Source organism: Marmota flaviventris, chromosome 15 (genome assembly GCF_047511675.1).
Source record: "Marmota flaviventris isolate mMarFla1 chromosome 15, mMarFla1.hap1, whole genome shotgun sequence".
NCBI lineage: Eukaryota > Metazoa > Chordata > Mammalia > Rodentia > Sciuridae > Marmota > Marmota flaviventris.
Genome location: NC_092512.1, coordinates 37,410,922 through 37,426,035, shown reverse-complemented (window position 1 = coordinate 37,426,035; position 15,114 = coordinate 37,410,922). Strand labels below are relative to the sequence as shown.

At 35.4% G+C, this 15,114-nt stretch overlaps 1 protein-coding gene across 10 annotated transcripts in view; it reads left to right on the top strand.

Moving 5' to 3' along the window:
* Nucleotides 1-15,114, top strand: part of Vps13b (vacuolar protein sorting 13 homolog B) — a 757,361-nt gene that overhangs the window by 159,544 nt on the left and 582,703 nt on the right. For all 10 annotated transcript variants that reach the window (XM_071602212.1, XM_071602213.1, XM_071602214.1 and 7 more), the window contains one exon: nt 5,606-5,787. In XM_071602212.1, coding sequence (XP_071458313.1) covers nt 5,606-5,787 — 182 coding nt within the window. The remainder of the gene's footprint in view (nt 1-5,605; nt 5,788-15,114) is intronic.

The following is a 15,114-nucleotide window of genomic DNA, read 5'->3' as shown; positions in this document are numbered from 1 at the left end:
GAGGGGGGAGCATGGGAGGAATAGATGAATTCTAGATAGGGCAGAGGGGTGGGAGGGAAAAGGAGGGCCAGGGGATTAGCAAGGTGCCGCAGTCTGGCTGGGCACAAATGCCGCAGTCTGGCTGGGCACAAAATCACGAGCCACCACACAGCTTGTAGATTCAAACAGCAACTCTTTATTCCCGAACTCACACCAGCCGTCTACAATCACGTTCTGGGGAAATCCACGTTCTCTGCCCAAATCCACGTTCTCTGCCCAAATCCACCTCCACTGGGCTTCTATCTCCAAAATATACTGTCTGAATCCTGTGAGAACTCAAGGGGAACTCAGGCAGCAGGATACGCCCTATTCCCAGCAGGAAGAATCTTAAACCTTAAACCTGGAACCTAAACTGGGAACGCCCTAAACAGGATTATCTTAAAACCTGGAACACCCTAATCTGCCTTGGTCCTTGAGCAAGGTCACCTACATTCAATGTCACTGCAACATGGGGTACGCTGGCAAGGAAATTGTCATACCTACTTGGCTAATGGCTCCCAGCATCTCCCCCCTTCTGATTAATTAAACAACAAGCAATGTGGCTTAAGGACCGTGCCTGGTAGGTTGTCCAATTCAACATATGGTTCTTACCCGTCATCGGAAAACTGACCTTTAGGCGTCAGCCTCCTGTCTTAGGTTGATACCACTGCAATTGAATCATACCCGTCACTGACTACCGGTCCAGCATACAGCCATACTTGTGGATAGGTCTATGCACCAGTAGGGGGGTGAGGTTCTTTGCCTCATCTCTGTTGGCCCCCAAATTTGGTGCCAGTGGGGGAGTGAGGTTAATGTGGCTTATGGACCGTGCCTGGTAGGTTGTCCAATTCAACATATGGTTCTTACCCGTCATCGGAAAACTGACCTTTAGGCGTCAGCCTCCTGTCTTAGGTTGATACCACTGCAATTGGATCATACCCGTCACTGACTACCGGTCCAGCATACAGCCATTGGCCCCCAAATTTTAGACCATCACTAGCAGAAGGGAGGAGGATACAGAAATGCCACGACACCAAGCCAGTTGATGGCTCCTTGGGAAAAATTGCATCACTGGTGACACCATCAGCAAAGATATGTCAGCACTACCACAATTAACATGGGGTGTGCTGGCAAGGAAATAAAAATTGCATCACTAGTGACACCATCAGCAAAGATATGCCAGCATTACCACAATTCGCTGCACCAAACGATAGTTACATAGTCCAGGCAAGTTCTGCAAGCAGTTCAAAGCAGAGGAATCTATCAATATGTCCATTTCCTCCCAAAATCCGTTTCCTCCCAAAGTAAGTTGACTCTTTGATTGAGCATTACTTGTTGAGTTCTTCACCGGCACTGGGATGGAGATAAGAATTCTGGCAATGATGCTAAAGAGACATTATCCTGAAAAGAATTATTAAATATAATGAAAAGGAAAGGTGAAAGTAAACAAACAGATCTGTTAACCTACTTTAAAAACAATCCTTAACAGCCTTTTACCTAATTTAAACTAGTAAACAAACAGATCTGTTAACCACCTTTAAAAACAATCCTTAACAGCTGTTTACCTAATTTAAATTAAACCATTTAAATCACGTGAATAAAAAAAATAATAATAATTCGGATCCATTTTTTCATGAGCGCTCCTCATATAAGAAATATGGACATATGCACACACAGACATACAACACAAAACACAAGAGTGTACACAAACGTACAACACATAAGAAAATAGTAAAGGCCTTGTAGCTTTACCTGGGTGAAATCTCCATTGCAATGTTTAAAAACTCCACAGTCAAAAAATAAAACTGATCAGAAAAACATTAACCTAGGTTTGTATGAGCTCAAAAAATAAAAATAGAACCTTATGATGTGGAAAAATGCAATAATAAAATAGCTATTGAAAAAAGCATCCTGGTTAATCACTGTCGCAGATGTAAGAATGGCCAAGCTGGAGTTCTGGATATCAGCTGTTATGGATTTGAGTCAAATCATCTTCTTTTCGATCTGTAGAAATTGTTTTAGTTAATCTCTCTGGAATCCAAATCGGCTGCTGTTCTCCCTGTGGAAAAACACAAACAGACCCCCGACTCCAGACAATCACTGGGTCAGGACCTTTCCATTGTCCTGTTAGAATATCTTTCCAAAGTACTTTAGGCTTATGTACATTTTTTGGATACATATGCCTTTCCGCAGCACTAAGTCCTGATGAATCCAAATTTAAAAAGTTTAGAGTAAAAAGCGTTATTTTAAGTTTATCTTTGGGGGATATATACCCCTTTCCAATTCCCTCTTTTTGCTTTAATAAGTATGTTTTAATAGTTTGATGAGCTCTTTCAACTATGCCTTGTCCCTGTGGATTGTATGGGATTCCTGTTATATGAGTAATACCAAATGATGAGCAAAATTGTTTAAAAGAGGTAGAGGTATAGCCAGGACCATTATCGGTTTTTAACTGTTTAGGAACGCCCACAGTGGCAAAATTTTGTAAGCAATGAGCTATAACATCTTTAGTTTTTTCTCCGGCATGAAGGGAGCCCATCAAAAATCCAGAAGAAGTATCAACTGTAACGTGTAAATATTTTAATTTTCCAAATTCTGGCAAGTGTGTGACGTCCATCTGCCAAATATGGTTAGGTATCAGTCCTCTAGGATTGACTCCAAGATTAACTTGTGGTAAAAATGTCACACAATGTTGACATTGTTTTATTATATGTCTGGCTTGTTCCTTAGTTATTTTAAAACGCTTTTGTAAAGTATTAGCATTAACATGAAACCTTTTATGAAAATTTGTAGCTTCTTCAAATGTAGAGAAAATATGTATGTCATGTGTAGTTTTATCTGCTAAATCATTGCCTAAACTAAGGGCTCCAGGCAATCCTGTATGTGCCCTAATATGTCCTATAAAGAATGGATCTTTTCTGTCCCAGATTAGACTTTGTATAGTGGAAAACAAAGAGAAAACAGTAGAAGAAGGGGAAATCCTACCAGCATCTTCAAGAGATACTATAGCATTAACTACATACTGACTATCAGAAAATAAATTAAATACAGAATCTTTAAACATGAAAAAAGCTTGTAAAACTGCATTAAGCTCTACCTTTTGAGCTGATTGTTTGGGTACTAAAAATGTAAAAGTTTGATCAGGGGTAACTACTGCTGCTGTACCATTATTAGACCCATCAGTGAATATATTTGGAGCATTCATGATAGGTGTTTTTCTTGTCATTTTAGGAAAAACTACAGGATGCTTAGACCAAAAAGACAACAAAGGATTAGATGGTAAATGATTATCAAATGAAACATTAGATTTACACATGATTATTGCCCAAGTATTTAACTCATTAGCTAACTCATCAATTTGATCCATGGTATATGGAGTAATAATTTTATTGGGAGAAATTCCAAACACTCCCTTCGCTGCTTTTATTCCTTTGAGTATTAATTGTCCTACAGCCTCAGGATACCTAGTAAGAATAGTGTTAGGAGAATAAGATAAATGTATCCACAATAATGGACCTTCTTGCCAAAATACTCCTGTAGGAATATTTTTTGTTGGTAGTACAATAAATAATAAAGGCAAACTTATATCAATTCTATCCAAATGCATATTTTCCATATATGTTTCAATAATTTTTAATGCCTTTCTTGCTTTAGGAGTTAACATGCGGGGTGAATTTGGATCTGATGGACCTTTTAGAATATCAAATAAAGGTCCCAACTCTCCTGTTGGTATACCTAGATAAGGCCTTATCCAATTTATGTCTCCCAATAACTTTTGAAAGTCGTTAAGTGATTTGAGTTGATCTACTCGTATTTGAATTTTTGGTGGACGGACCATGGTTGAGGATAATAGAACTCCTAAATAATTAATTGGAAAATTTAATTGTACTTTATCTATTGCTATCTCTAGATTATAATTTTTTTATAAGTTTGTAAGTGTGGCATAACATTCCAGCAATATGTTTTTATCTTTATGTGCCAATAATACATCATCCATATAGTGAAATATTTGTAGTTCAGGATTTTGATTTCTAAGTGGCTGGATTGCTTTGTTAACATATATTTGACACATAGTTGGACTGTTAGCCATCCCTTGAGGGAGTACTTTCCATTCATATCTCTGATCAGGACCTTCATGATTTAATGCAGGGATAGTAAATGCAAAACGTGGACTATCCTTGGGATGAATTGGAATTGAAAAAAAAACAATCTTTAATATCTATAGCTAAAACATGCCATGTTTTGGCAAAGCAGACAATTGAGGAATCCCCGATTGAGCAGGTCCCATAATAACCATCTCATTATTAATGGCTCTTAAATCTTGCAATAATCTCCATTTACCAGACTTCTTTTTGATGACAAAAATGGGAGTATTATGGGGAGATATGGAAGGTTGTATATGTCCTTCCGCTAATTGTTGTTTGACCAGATCATGGGCTACTTGTGTCTTTTCTTTAGTCAGGGGCCACTGAGGAACCCACACTGGTCTTTCTGATTTCCAAGTAATTTTGATTGTCTCAGTGGCCCTTTCTGAAAATCCAACCCATGTCTGTCTGTTCCTTGATCTATTTGTACTGGTGCTGCTATACCTTGCCCTTGTTTTCCTAATCTTTTTTCTTTCCTAAAGCCTTGTCTAGCCCTAGTAGTGGGCGCATTAGGATTGATGTTATTTGTTAATGTCAAACCTAATTGATCTAGGACATCTCGTCCCCATAAATTTATAGGAAGATGATCCAATACATATGGCTGTATAGTTCCTTCACATCCTTCAGGATCCTTCCAATCTAATATCATAGAACCTCTATGGGGATTAGTCGCCACTCCTAGGCCTCGAAGCGTTTGAGTGGCTTGTTGTAATGGCCAATGTTTTGGCCATTCTTGACGAGATATGATGCTAAGGTCAGCTCCTGTGTCCAGTAGCCCATTAAACTCATGACCTTGAATATTTAGTTTTAGCATTGGGCGAGAATCTAAATTTAAAGAATGTGATAGACATCATCATCCAAAGTATATGTATGGAGAAGACACAAATTGGTGTCAACGTACTTTATATACAACCAGAGATATGAAAAATTGTGCTGTATACATGTAAACATGTATATATAAGAATTGTAATGCATTCCACTGTCATTTATTTTAAAAAATCAATAAAAAAGCATTATGATAGTTTAATTTATCCTGGTAGTTTTTGCATCTGAAAAATGATATGATAGGTGCTCATACGGTTATTATGACAGAATTCTATGGTTAATAGATATAAGACTTTTTTAAAATGTAGATTTGCTAGTAATTTGTATGTGTTAACTTGTATTATTTCATTTTTTGATGATTAACTTGATCTAAGAACTACAGTTTCTTCAGCAAAACTTTTGTGTTTATGGATATTATTCTAGTTTATATTTTCATTCATTATTCTGAGAATTTCTGGAATAAACTAATTTAAATTATTATCAGAATTGCATATCTAATTGATTTAATTCCATTTAAAAACATTCTGAATGTGTACCTCTTTTCCCTTGCAATTTAATTAATTTAACATGTTGTTTATTAATGCTATCTATTGTTATTTTTCTGTTTTCTTTTGCAGGACCAAAAGATCTCAAATTGTTATAACTGAAGGTATATTTGAACTTCCAAATCTCACAATTCAAGCTACAAGAGCACAGACACTTCTGCTGCAAGCAATATATCAAAGTTGGTCTCATATTGGAAATGTTAGCTCTTCAACAGTGAATGAAATTTTGATGAATGAAGTCTTTCAAAATATAGGTAAGAAGATAGTTTTCTTGAAAAATAAATGGGAAATTTGTAGCAGAGGTGAGTAATAATTTGTCATTTAAATTCATATGTTAGCATGTTTAACTTCAGTCATATTTCTGTTGAAATTGTGTATTTATAGCTTATGTTTAATAATCTAACTTATACCATAAGCCATTCAATTTTGTTCTCTGATACAAATTTTTGGATATGCTTTATACTTTTAAGATAATATTTTTCTACTAATATACAATTTTAAAATTTATTTTAATCCATTAATTTATGTTTTTAAATTGATACAGGTATTGAACCCAGGGTTGCTTACCACTGAGCCCTTTCTCCACTCTTTTTATTTTGCGACAGGGTCTTGTTTAAGGCCTTGTTAGTTGCTTTGGCTGGCCTCAAACTTGGAATCCTCTAAGTCTGAAATCCTCCTGAGCTGCTGGGATTACAGGCTTGTGCTACTCTGCCCTGCAAGTTTTAATTTTTTTAAATTGGGACATCATGAATGTATATCCTTACAGGATACAATGAAAAGTATATTTTTAAAACTTTTTTTTAAGTTGTTGATAGACCTATATTTTATTTATATGTGGTACTGAGAATCAAACCCAGTGTCTCCCACATGCCAGGCAAGTGCACTACTACTGTGCCACAGCCCTGGCCCCTAAAAGTTTTGATATATGTTTGTAATATGTAATGATTAAATCTAGTCTTTAACATGTTGATAAATGCTGTAGGCTTATATATCTCACTATCTGTGGTGAGACATTTTAATGTACTCTTGCAACGCATTCTAAATGTTATTATTAGCTGTAGTCATTATGCCAGTCAATAGGTCTCAAACAATTATTTCTTGTAATTAAAATTTTTTACCCTTTGACAACATCTCCACAATTCCCTTTCTTCTTTCACCTTACTACCCAGATTTGTGCAATCACAATCATACTGTCTATAAGTCTGACTTTTTAAGATTCCACTTATAAGTAAAATCATATGATACTTGTCTTTCTGTGTCAGGCTTATTTAACTTAGCATAATGTCTTCTAGATTCATTCATCTTGTTGCAAATAATAGCATTTTCCTTTGTTTTTGAGATAGAATAATATTCTTTTACACATACACACACAAACACACAAACACAGTTTTATTTATCCATTGATGGATACTTTGGTTCATTGCATATCTTGGTAATTGTATATAATTGCTTCAGTGAGCAGGAACATGCAGATCTTTCTTTGATTTTATTTCCTTTGGATATAACCAGAAGTAAGATTATTGGATCATATCATATTTCAATTATTAGATTTTTGAGGAACCTCCATATCTTTTTCCAAAATGAGTTTATTTATTTTTATTCCTACAAAGTGTGTATGTACCATGTGTTCTCTTTTCTTCATTTCCTTGTCAATGCATAATCTTTCATCTTTTTAATTATAACAATTTTATCAGTTCTGTGGTAAAATCTTATTATGGATTCACTGTGTATTTTTCTAGTGTTTAATGAATTTCAGCACTTTTTTATGTACTTGTGCAGCATTTTAGTCTTTTTAGAAGTGTCTGTTCAGGCTCTTTCTCTGTTTTTTCATTGGTTTATTTATTGCTATTGAGTTGTTACCTGTGGGCTTATCATATATGGCTTTTATTGTATTATATGTTTCTATAATATTTTGATAGTTATAATCATGACAGGGTGTTGAAGTTTGTCAGATGCTTTTTCTATATCTGTTGAGATGACCATGTAGTTTTTGTTCATTTTATTAATAGGTATTTTGGGAAAATCTAATGTAATTGAACTAGTGACCTTAGGCAGAAGGTCCTGTGATACTGAAGAAAGAGTAAGGCAGATCCAGTGTCAGAGTGCAGTTTTGAGTGACTTACTGAATATGGTCAAGGGCAGCAGAAAGAGTGCTAGTTCCCTACAACCTGGGTAAGAGGGATAAGACTTAGATAAGGTGAGGTAAGAATGTCTTTCATTCAAACCAGAGTGTGTATCTGGTTTATCTCAAGTAACTTTGAAGTTATCAGGTACATTGCTGACAGTGACTTGACTAGTTTCTATTTGTAAAGCTCCACATATCACTGTGTTTGATTTATTTATAGTTGGCTGGGAAACTATGGTTACTCAGAGGCAGTCATAGTGGTGACAATTCAAGATGGCTGTAGTCAGGTCAAGCTGGATTCCTATACTGCGTTTATATTTATTGACCTACTTTGAGCTATCAACAGTGGAATACCAGGGATAAATGGATCCCATTTAATTATGTTTAATAATTTTTTAATGTTATTGAATTTGATTGAATTTTTGCATCGCATTTCGAAGGATTTTTGCATCTATGTTATACTTGTCCGTCTTTGATATTAGGGTAATGCTGGTCTCATAAATGAGTTTGAAAGAAAACACTCTTCAATTTTTGGAATAGTTTGAGAAATATTGCTTTTAGTTCTTGCTGATGGTGTTTTCTGATTCTATGTTTTTGTGGTATCAGTTATAATAACTATCTCCTCATTCATTTCTTATTTATTTGCGTATGGTCTCTTTTTTTCTGAGTCTAGTAAAAAGTTGGAGTATTCTGTTTATCTGTTCAGTACACCAATGCTTAGTTTTTTTTATTAAATTTTTTTTTCCTAGTCTCTATTTCATTTATTTCTGCTTTGATCTTTTTTTTTTTTTTTCTGTTTATAATTTTGGGTTCAATTTGTTCTTCTTTTTCTCGTTTCTTGAAGTGTAACATTAAATTATTATTTGAAATCTATCTTTCTTTCCTTTTTTTAGGATAGACATTTATTTTCCTCAAGGAACTGTTTTTTCTGCATTCCATAGATTTAATATGTTGTATTTCCAGTTTCACTTCTCTGACATTTGTTCTGTGTAATTAAAATCTCTGATTTTTGGTACATGTATATACTTACAATTTTTACATCTTCTTAATTAATTAAGCCCTTTATCATTATATAATGACCTGTTTTGTCTACTTTTATAGGTTTTCTCTTAGTCTGTTTTGTTTGATATGAATATAGCTACCTTTTTCTATTAGTATGGGCTATGTTTATCCATTTCTTATTGTGTTAGTCAGCTTTTTATCACTGTGTCCAAAATATATGAAAAGAACAACTTAGAGGAGGAAATTTTATATTTCCCTTATTGTTTCATAGGTTCAGTGCGTGGTTGGCTGACTCCATTGCTCTGAGCTTGGAGTGACGCCGAACTTCATGGTGGAAGAAAGCTTCTTAGTTCCTGGCATCTGGGAAGCAGAGGGAAAAAGGGAGAGGGAAGAAGCCAAGGACAACATATAGTCTATAAGAGCATTTCTCTAGGGACCCACCTCCTCTAGTCATGGCCCACCTGCCTGCATTAACCATCAAGTAATCCATTCAAATTATTCATAGAATGGATTAATCTACTGATTAGGCTATGACTTTTGTAATCTACTTATTTTACCTCTGAAAAATTCTTTTATTGTCTAACTTGAGCTTTTTGGGGATACCTCAATTCCAAATCATAATATTTATACAATTGAGTTTTGTACTTTCATATGTTTGAAGTTATTATGTAGCACCTTTCATGTCATTTCTTAAAGAACTCCCTTTACTAATTCCTTTAAGACAGTTCTGTTGGTGATAAAAACCCCTCAGCTTTTGTTTATCTGATAAAGTGGTATTGTCCTCTCACTTCTGAGAGCACGTTTGCCAAATAAAGTGTTCTCATTTGGCAGGCTTTTTCTTCAAGACTTTGTATATGTCATCCTACTTTATCCTGATCTTCAAGATTTCTGGTGAGAGATGTACTGATAAATACCTTGGAAATCACTTGTATGTAATTTGTTTCTTATCACTTGCTATTTTTCAGAATAATTTCCCTTTCTTTTTTTTTTGATAATTAGAGTATGATATGTGTTGGTAAATTAATTTTAGGTTGAATTTTGTTGAAAATATCTGAAATTCATGTGACTGAATGTTGGCATCTTTCACTGAATTTTTGAATTTTTCAATAATAAATATGCATTTTAGCTCATTTTCATTCTTTTCTCCTTCTATACATTTCTATTATGCACATGCCAATTCTCTTAATAGTGATCCATAATGAGTTTTCTTTGTTCTTTTTCATTATTGTTTTCCTTTTGTTATAATTTCAAATGTCATGTCTCTGAACTCAGTGATTCTATTTTCTGCTGATGGACTCTGCTCTTAAAGTGTTCTATGGAATTTTAAGTTCACTTATAGTATTCTTTTATATTTTGTTTTGAGACATGGTCTCACTAAGTTGCTTAGGGCCTTGTTAAGTTGCTGAAGTTGGCCTCCAACTTGCGATCCTCCTGCCTCAGCCTCCTGAGATACTGGGGCTACAGGTGTGCACTACCATGCCTGGCAGTTTATAGTATTTTTTTTTCTGTATGAATGAGATTTTTAAAAGCTATTTGTTTCTTTCTTAGACTTCCTGAGTTATCATGTCTTTTTCCTCCAAATTTTTTTAAATTTTCTGTTTATACTTTCTTATGGTTCTTTGAACATCTTTATAATGATTATTCTGAATTATTTTTCAGTCATTTATCAGATCTCTATTTCTGTAGGGCTCATTATTGGAGCTTTATTAGTTTATTTCTTCCTTTACTCTTTTTTTTTTTTCTGTCTTTGTGTTTGATCTCAGGACCTTGTATATGCTAGGCACCTGTTCTGCCTCCTAACTATGCTTTCATTCTATTAGTTTCTTTTAGTGGTTTCATATTTCCTTAAATTTGTAATATTTGTGTATATATACATTGTGTTTGAACATATGGCCTTTGCAGCCTTTGCAGCGTTTCTTTGGTGGAGGTGGATAAACCTTCAGGGTTCATTTAGCCTGGTATTCTGGATGGGCCAGTTGGTAATGATAAGAGGCCAACAGATTTTGCTGTAAAGTTCTCTAGTTGAACTGGGTTTTTGTCTATTCTTTGAGGTCAGAAGGGACTGCTAGCTATGCTTGTTAATTCAGTGAGGTCACTGGCAGGGCTCCCTGATGAAGCAGTGCTGCGATTAGATTCTTTCTGTTTGGGTAAGGATGTAGGCTGTATCTCCTGTCATGGCAGTTCTACTGTTGAGAATGTGTAGTTGGGCAGTTCTATAGGGTGGCCTTTGATTCTGGGTGGGGTCACTGGCTGACTAACAAGTTGAGTGGTATCACTTCTCTATTGATATGTGGACTTGCCTCCACTCTGAGAAGGCCTATACTGAACCCTTGGGCTTTCATCGCAAGCTAGCTAGGAATTAAGTATGGAAGACCTGTTTACCATTCCTCCTAGAGGACAAGGCTATTGTTTGCTGCTGGTCAGGCATCTCTGCTGGCTGGAATGGGGAGCTACCACCAAGATCTCTGCACTGGTTCTGTGAACCTCATCCCTTTTCAAACTATTTTTAGCTGATCCTTGTTGGTCTAACTGTATCAGTACCTCCAGTGTTTCCTATGGAAGAAAGAAGTAGGCCTGTGAATATGTCCATTTTAGCTTACTCTCTTACTGCAGAAACTATGAGCCTGAGGGAATCCCCTCTGTGGTACTGTGTCAGCTTCAGGTAGGGGGCAATACAAAGTGAAATCATTCCAATTACCTTAATATCATGATATTTCTCAGTTCTCTGGTCTATGTGGGTGTCTCAGCCTCACTCACTATTTCTGGAATAATCATAGAAGTATATCTGTCTTGGGCTGGGGCTGTAGTCAGTAGTAGAGCATTTGCCTCTTAGGTGTGTCAGGCCCTAGGATTGATCCTTAGCATCACATAAAAAGAAAGAAAGAAAGAAAGATATTGTGTCCTTCTACAACTAAAAAATATTTTAAAAAATTATATCTGTCTATTGATGATTTCTATTTGGATTTCTATGAGGAGGACTGTAGGGTATCATATGGCAAGAGATTAGAGCATACTTGTTTATTCTGTAGTCTCTCTCTTCTTCTATGGCCTCTGGTATTCAATCATGGGGCTCCACCCCAATGACATTATCAAATCCCAGTTATTTCCTAAAGACCTCACCTCTGCATAACACAGTTGGATTAAGTTTCCATTCTCTTAAAAAAAACCTCTTTTTTCTTTTCAAGTGGTAATGCTTTGAAATTTATTATTAGCAATCAGAAACTAATGCAATCTCGGTGCCAGATACTGGCATTCCAAGAGCCTATTCTGCCTTAGACATTGTTGTGTGTACACAATGGGTTCCAGTATTTAAGTCTAGTTGGACCAGCAATTTGAACTTGTTTATCCATTAATAAATACACATAATCTGAATTTCAGTGGTCTCTATATTGATACACATATGTTTGTACCTTACTTTCTGGTTTTGGTTCCTAATTCCGATGTATATCTTCATTTATTTTATTCTTTTTACATATACATGACAGTATAGTATTTTTTGACATACTGTACTTACATACATGGAGTTTAACTTATTCTAATTCGGATCCTATTCTTGCAGTTGTACATGATAATAGAGTTTTACTGGTTATGTATTCATATATGGACATAGGAAAGTTATGTCCGATTCATTCTACTGTCTTACCTATTCCCTTCCCCCTTCTATTCCCTTCATTTACCTTTGTGTAATACAATGAACTTTCCTCACTCCCATTGTCCTCTCTGATATGTGGATTCTGACATACAAATCAGAGAGGACATTCGGCTTTTGTTTTTTTTGGAATTAGTTTATTTCACTTAGCATGATAGTCTTCAGTTCCATCCATTTACCGGAAAAATACCATAATTGATTGTGTCCTTTGCTTTGAAGAAGCTTTTTAGTTTGATACTATCTTATTTATTGGTTCTTGATTTTGCTTCTTGTGGTTTAGTTTTATTGAGGAAATTTGTTCCTAAGATGACATGAAGGAGAATTGTTTCTGCATTTTCCTTTAGTAGGCACTAGGTCTCTGGTCTCTCTTCTGATGCCTAGGTCTTTGATCCACTTTGATTTGTGTTTTGTGCAGGTTGAGAGATAGGGGCCAATTTCATATACTACATGTGGATTTCTAGTTTTCAAAGTACCACTTGTTGAAGAGGCTATCTTTTCTCCAATGTAGGTTCATGGCACCTTTGTCTAGAATGAGATAACTGTATTTATGTGAGTTGTCCCTATGCCTTCAATTCTGTTCTATTGGTCTTCATGCCTTGGTAATGAATCAAGGTTTGGGTTTTTGTTTGTGCCAATACCATGCTGTTTTTATTACTATAGTCCTGTAGTATTATTTATGTTCTAGTATTGTGATGAATCCTGCTTCACTTTTCTTGCTAAGTATTGCTTTGACTATTCTGGGCCTCTTGTTTTTAATACTGAATTTTGTGACTGCTCTTTGTTTTTCTTTGAAGAACATCATTGGCTATTTAATAGGAATTTCATGAAATCTGTATAATGCTTTCTGTAGTATGGCCATTATTAGAATATTAATCCTGCCTATCCAAGAACACATGTGATCTTTCCATCTTCTGAGGTCTTCTTCAGTTTTCTTTAGTGTTCTTTAATTTTCATCGTAAATGTATTTCAACTCTTGTTTTAGATTGATTCACAAATATTTTATATATTTTTGAGGCTATTGTGAATGGATTAGTTTAGCTGATTCATCATTGGTAAATATAAACATAACTGATTTATGGGTATTAATTTTATATCCTACTACTTTGCTGAATTAATTTATGAGTTCTAGAAGTTTTCTGGTGGATTTTCTTGGGGTCTTCTAATTAAAGAATTATGTGACAGAAAACAGGAATAGTTTGAGTTCTTTTTATCCTATTCATATCCCTATAATTTCTTTCTGCCTAATTGCTCTGCCTTAGGTTTCAAGGACTATGTTGAACAGTTAAAAAAAAAAAAAAAAAAGGGGGCAAAAGGGTAGAATTACAACAAACAGGTGGGTGTAATTCAACCCCATCAGGTGATGCCCACTCCTAGAGCTGCACCTTTCTTATCCAGTGGAGGTAAAGTCCACTTGCATTGCAGGGTGCAATACCAGTCCAGTACCTCTTTACTTAGGACTTAAAGGTGTGTGCATAGCTCCTGTTCAGGGCAGTTCCTGACAACGTACCATATCTGAATCCGTTTTGTATTGCTATGCATGAGTAATTTTGGGTAAATTATAATGTGAAGAGGTTTATTTGGTTCACATTTCTGTTTGTTGGTGCATGCAAACAGCATGGCTTTTTTGAGGCCTTTTCAAGATTTTACAAGATGATAGAGAAGTGAAAATGAAAGGGAATGTGTACAGAGACCTTATGGACCAGTTAAGCTTTAATTGAGTACTTACTCCATGTTGAGAGTGGCATTAATCCTTTGTAAGAACAGTGCCTCCATAACATAGTTACATTCCATTAAATTCAGCCTCTAAAAGGGTCTACCACCTCAACACCACTGCACTGGGGACCAATACTCAGGCATGTGAAATAGGAAGGACCATGGTCAAACCACATCCAAACTATAACTTCTCAGTACTTAACCTTCCTTTGTATTGCTGGATAGTGTTCCATTATATATGTATTTCTACATTTTTTTCATCATTTGATATATGTTTGGATTGTTTCTACTTTTGACTGTATGATTATAATTACTATATACATTTAAATACAAGACTTTGTGTGAACATATAATTTCTCTTGGGTATCTACCTAGGAGTTGAATTACTGGGTGATGAAGTAGATCTCTGTTTATCCTTTTGAGGAATTATTATACTTTCTAAGGCATCTTCACTGTTGTGCATTCCTCATTACAGTGTATGTTAGTTCTAATTTCTCCAGGTCTGTGGCCATATTGTTATTTTTTTTGGTATTGGCTATTGTTGCTGTGAAGTGGTATCATTTTGGTCATTTTCCTCATGGGTAATGATATTGTGTTTTGTTTCATGTATTTATTGGCTATTTATATCTTATCCATACAGAAAGGGTAATCCTACCCATTTGCCCTTTTTTTGGATAGAATGTTCCATGGATTAGCTCCCCCCACTAATAAAACCTGGGTTCCAGGTGTGCTCCCTCTCTTTCTTGGCTGCCCTGCCTCCTTTGTGGAAGTTGGGTCAGAGGGGCCTTCACAGAACCCCAGAAATTTGTTTTTTAATTTTATTGGCTTCTTCATTTCTTTTGTTTTGAATTTTAAGATTTCTTTATTTTAGATAAAAGTGCTTTACCAGAATGTTTTATAAGCATTTTCTGCAATTATATGGGTTATCTTTCAGTTTTCTTTTTGTTTTTTCTTTTATTATTTTGTTGTTGTTGGTACCAGGTATTGAATCAAGTAACACTTAACTTCTGAGCCACATCCCCATCCCTGTTTTGGGGCAGGGTCTCACTAAATTGCTTAGGGCTGAGCCTGAACTTGCCATCCTCCTGCCTC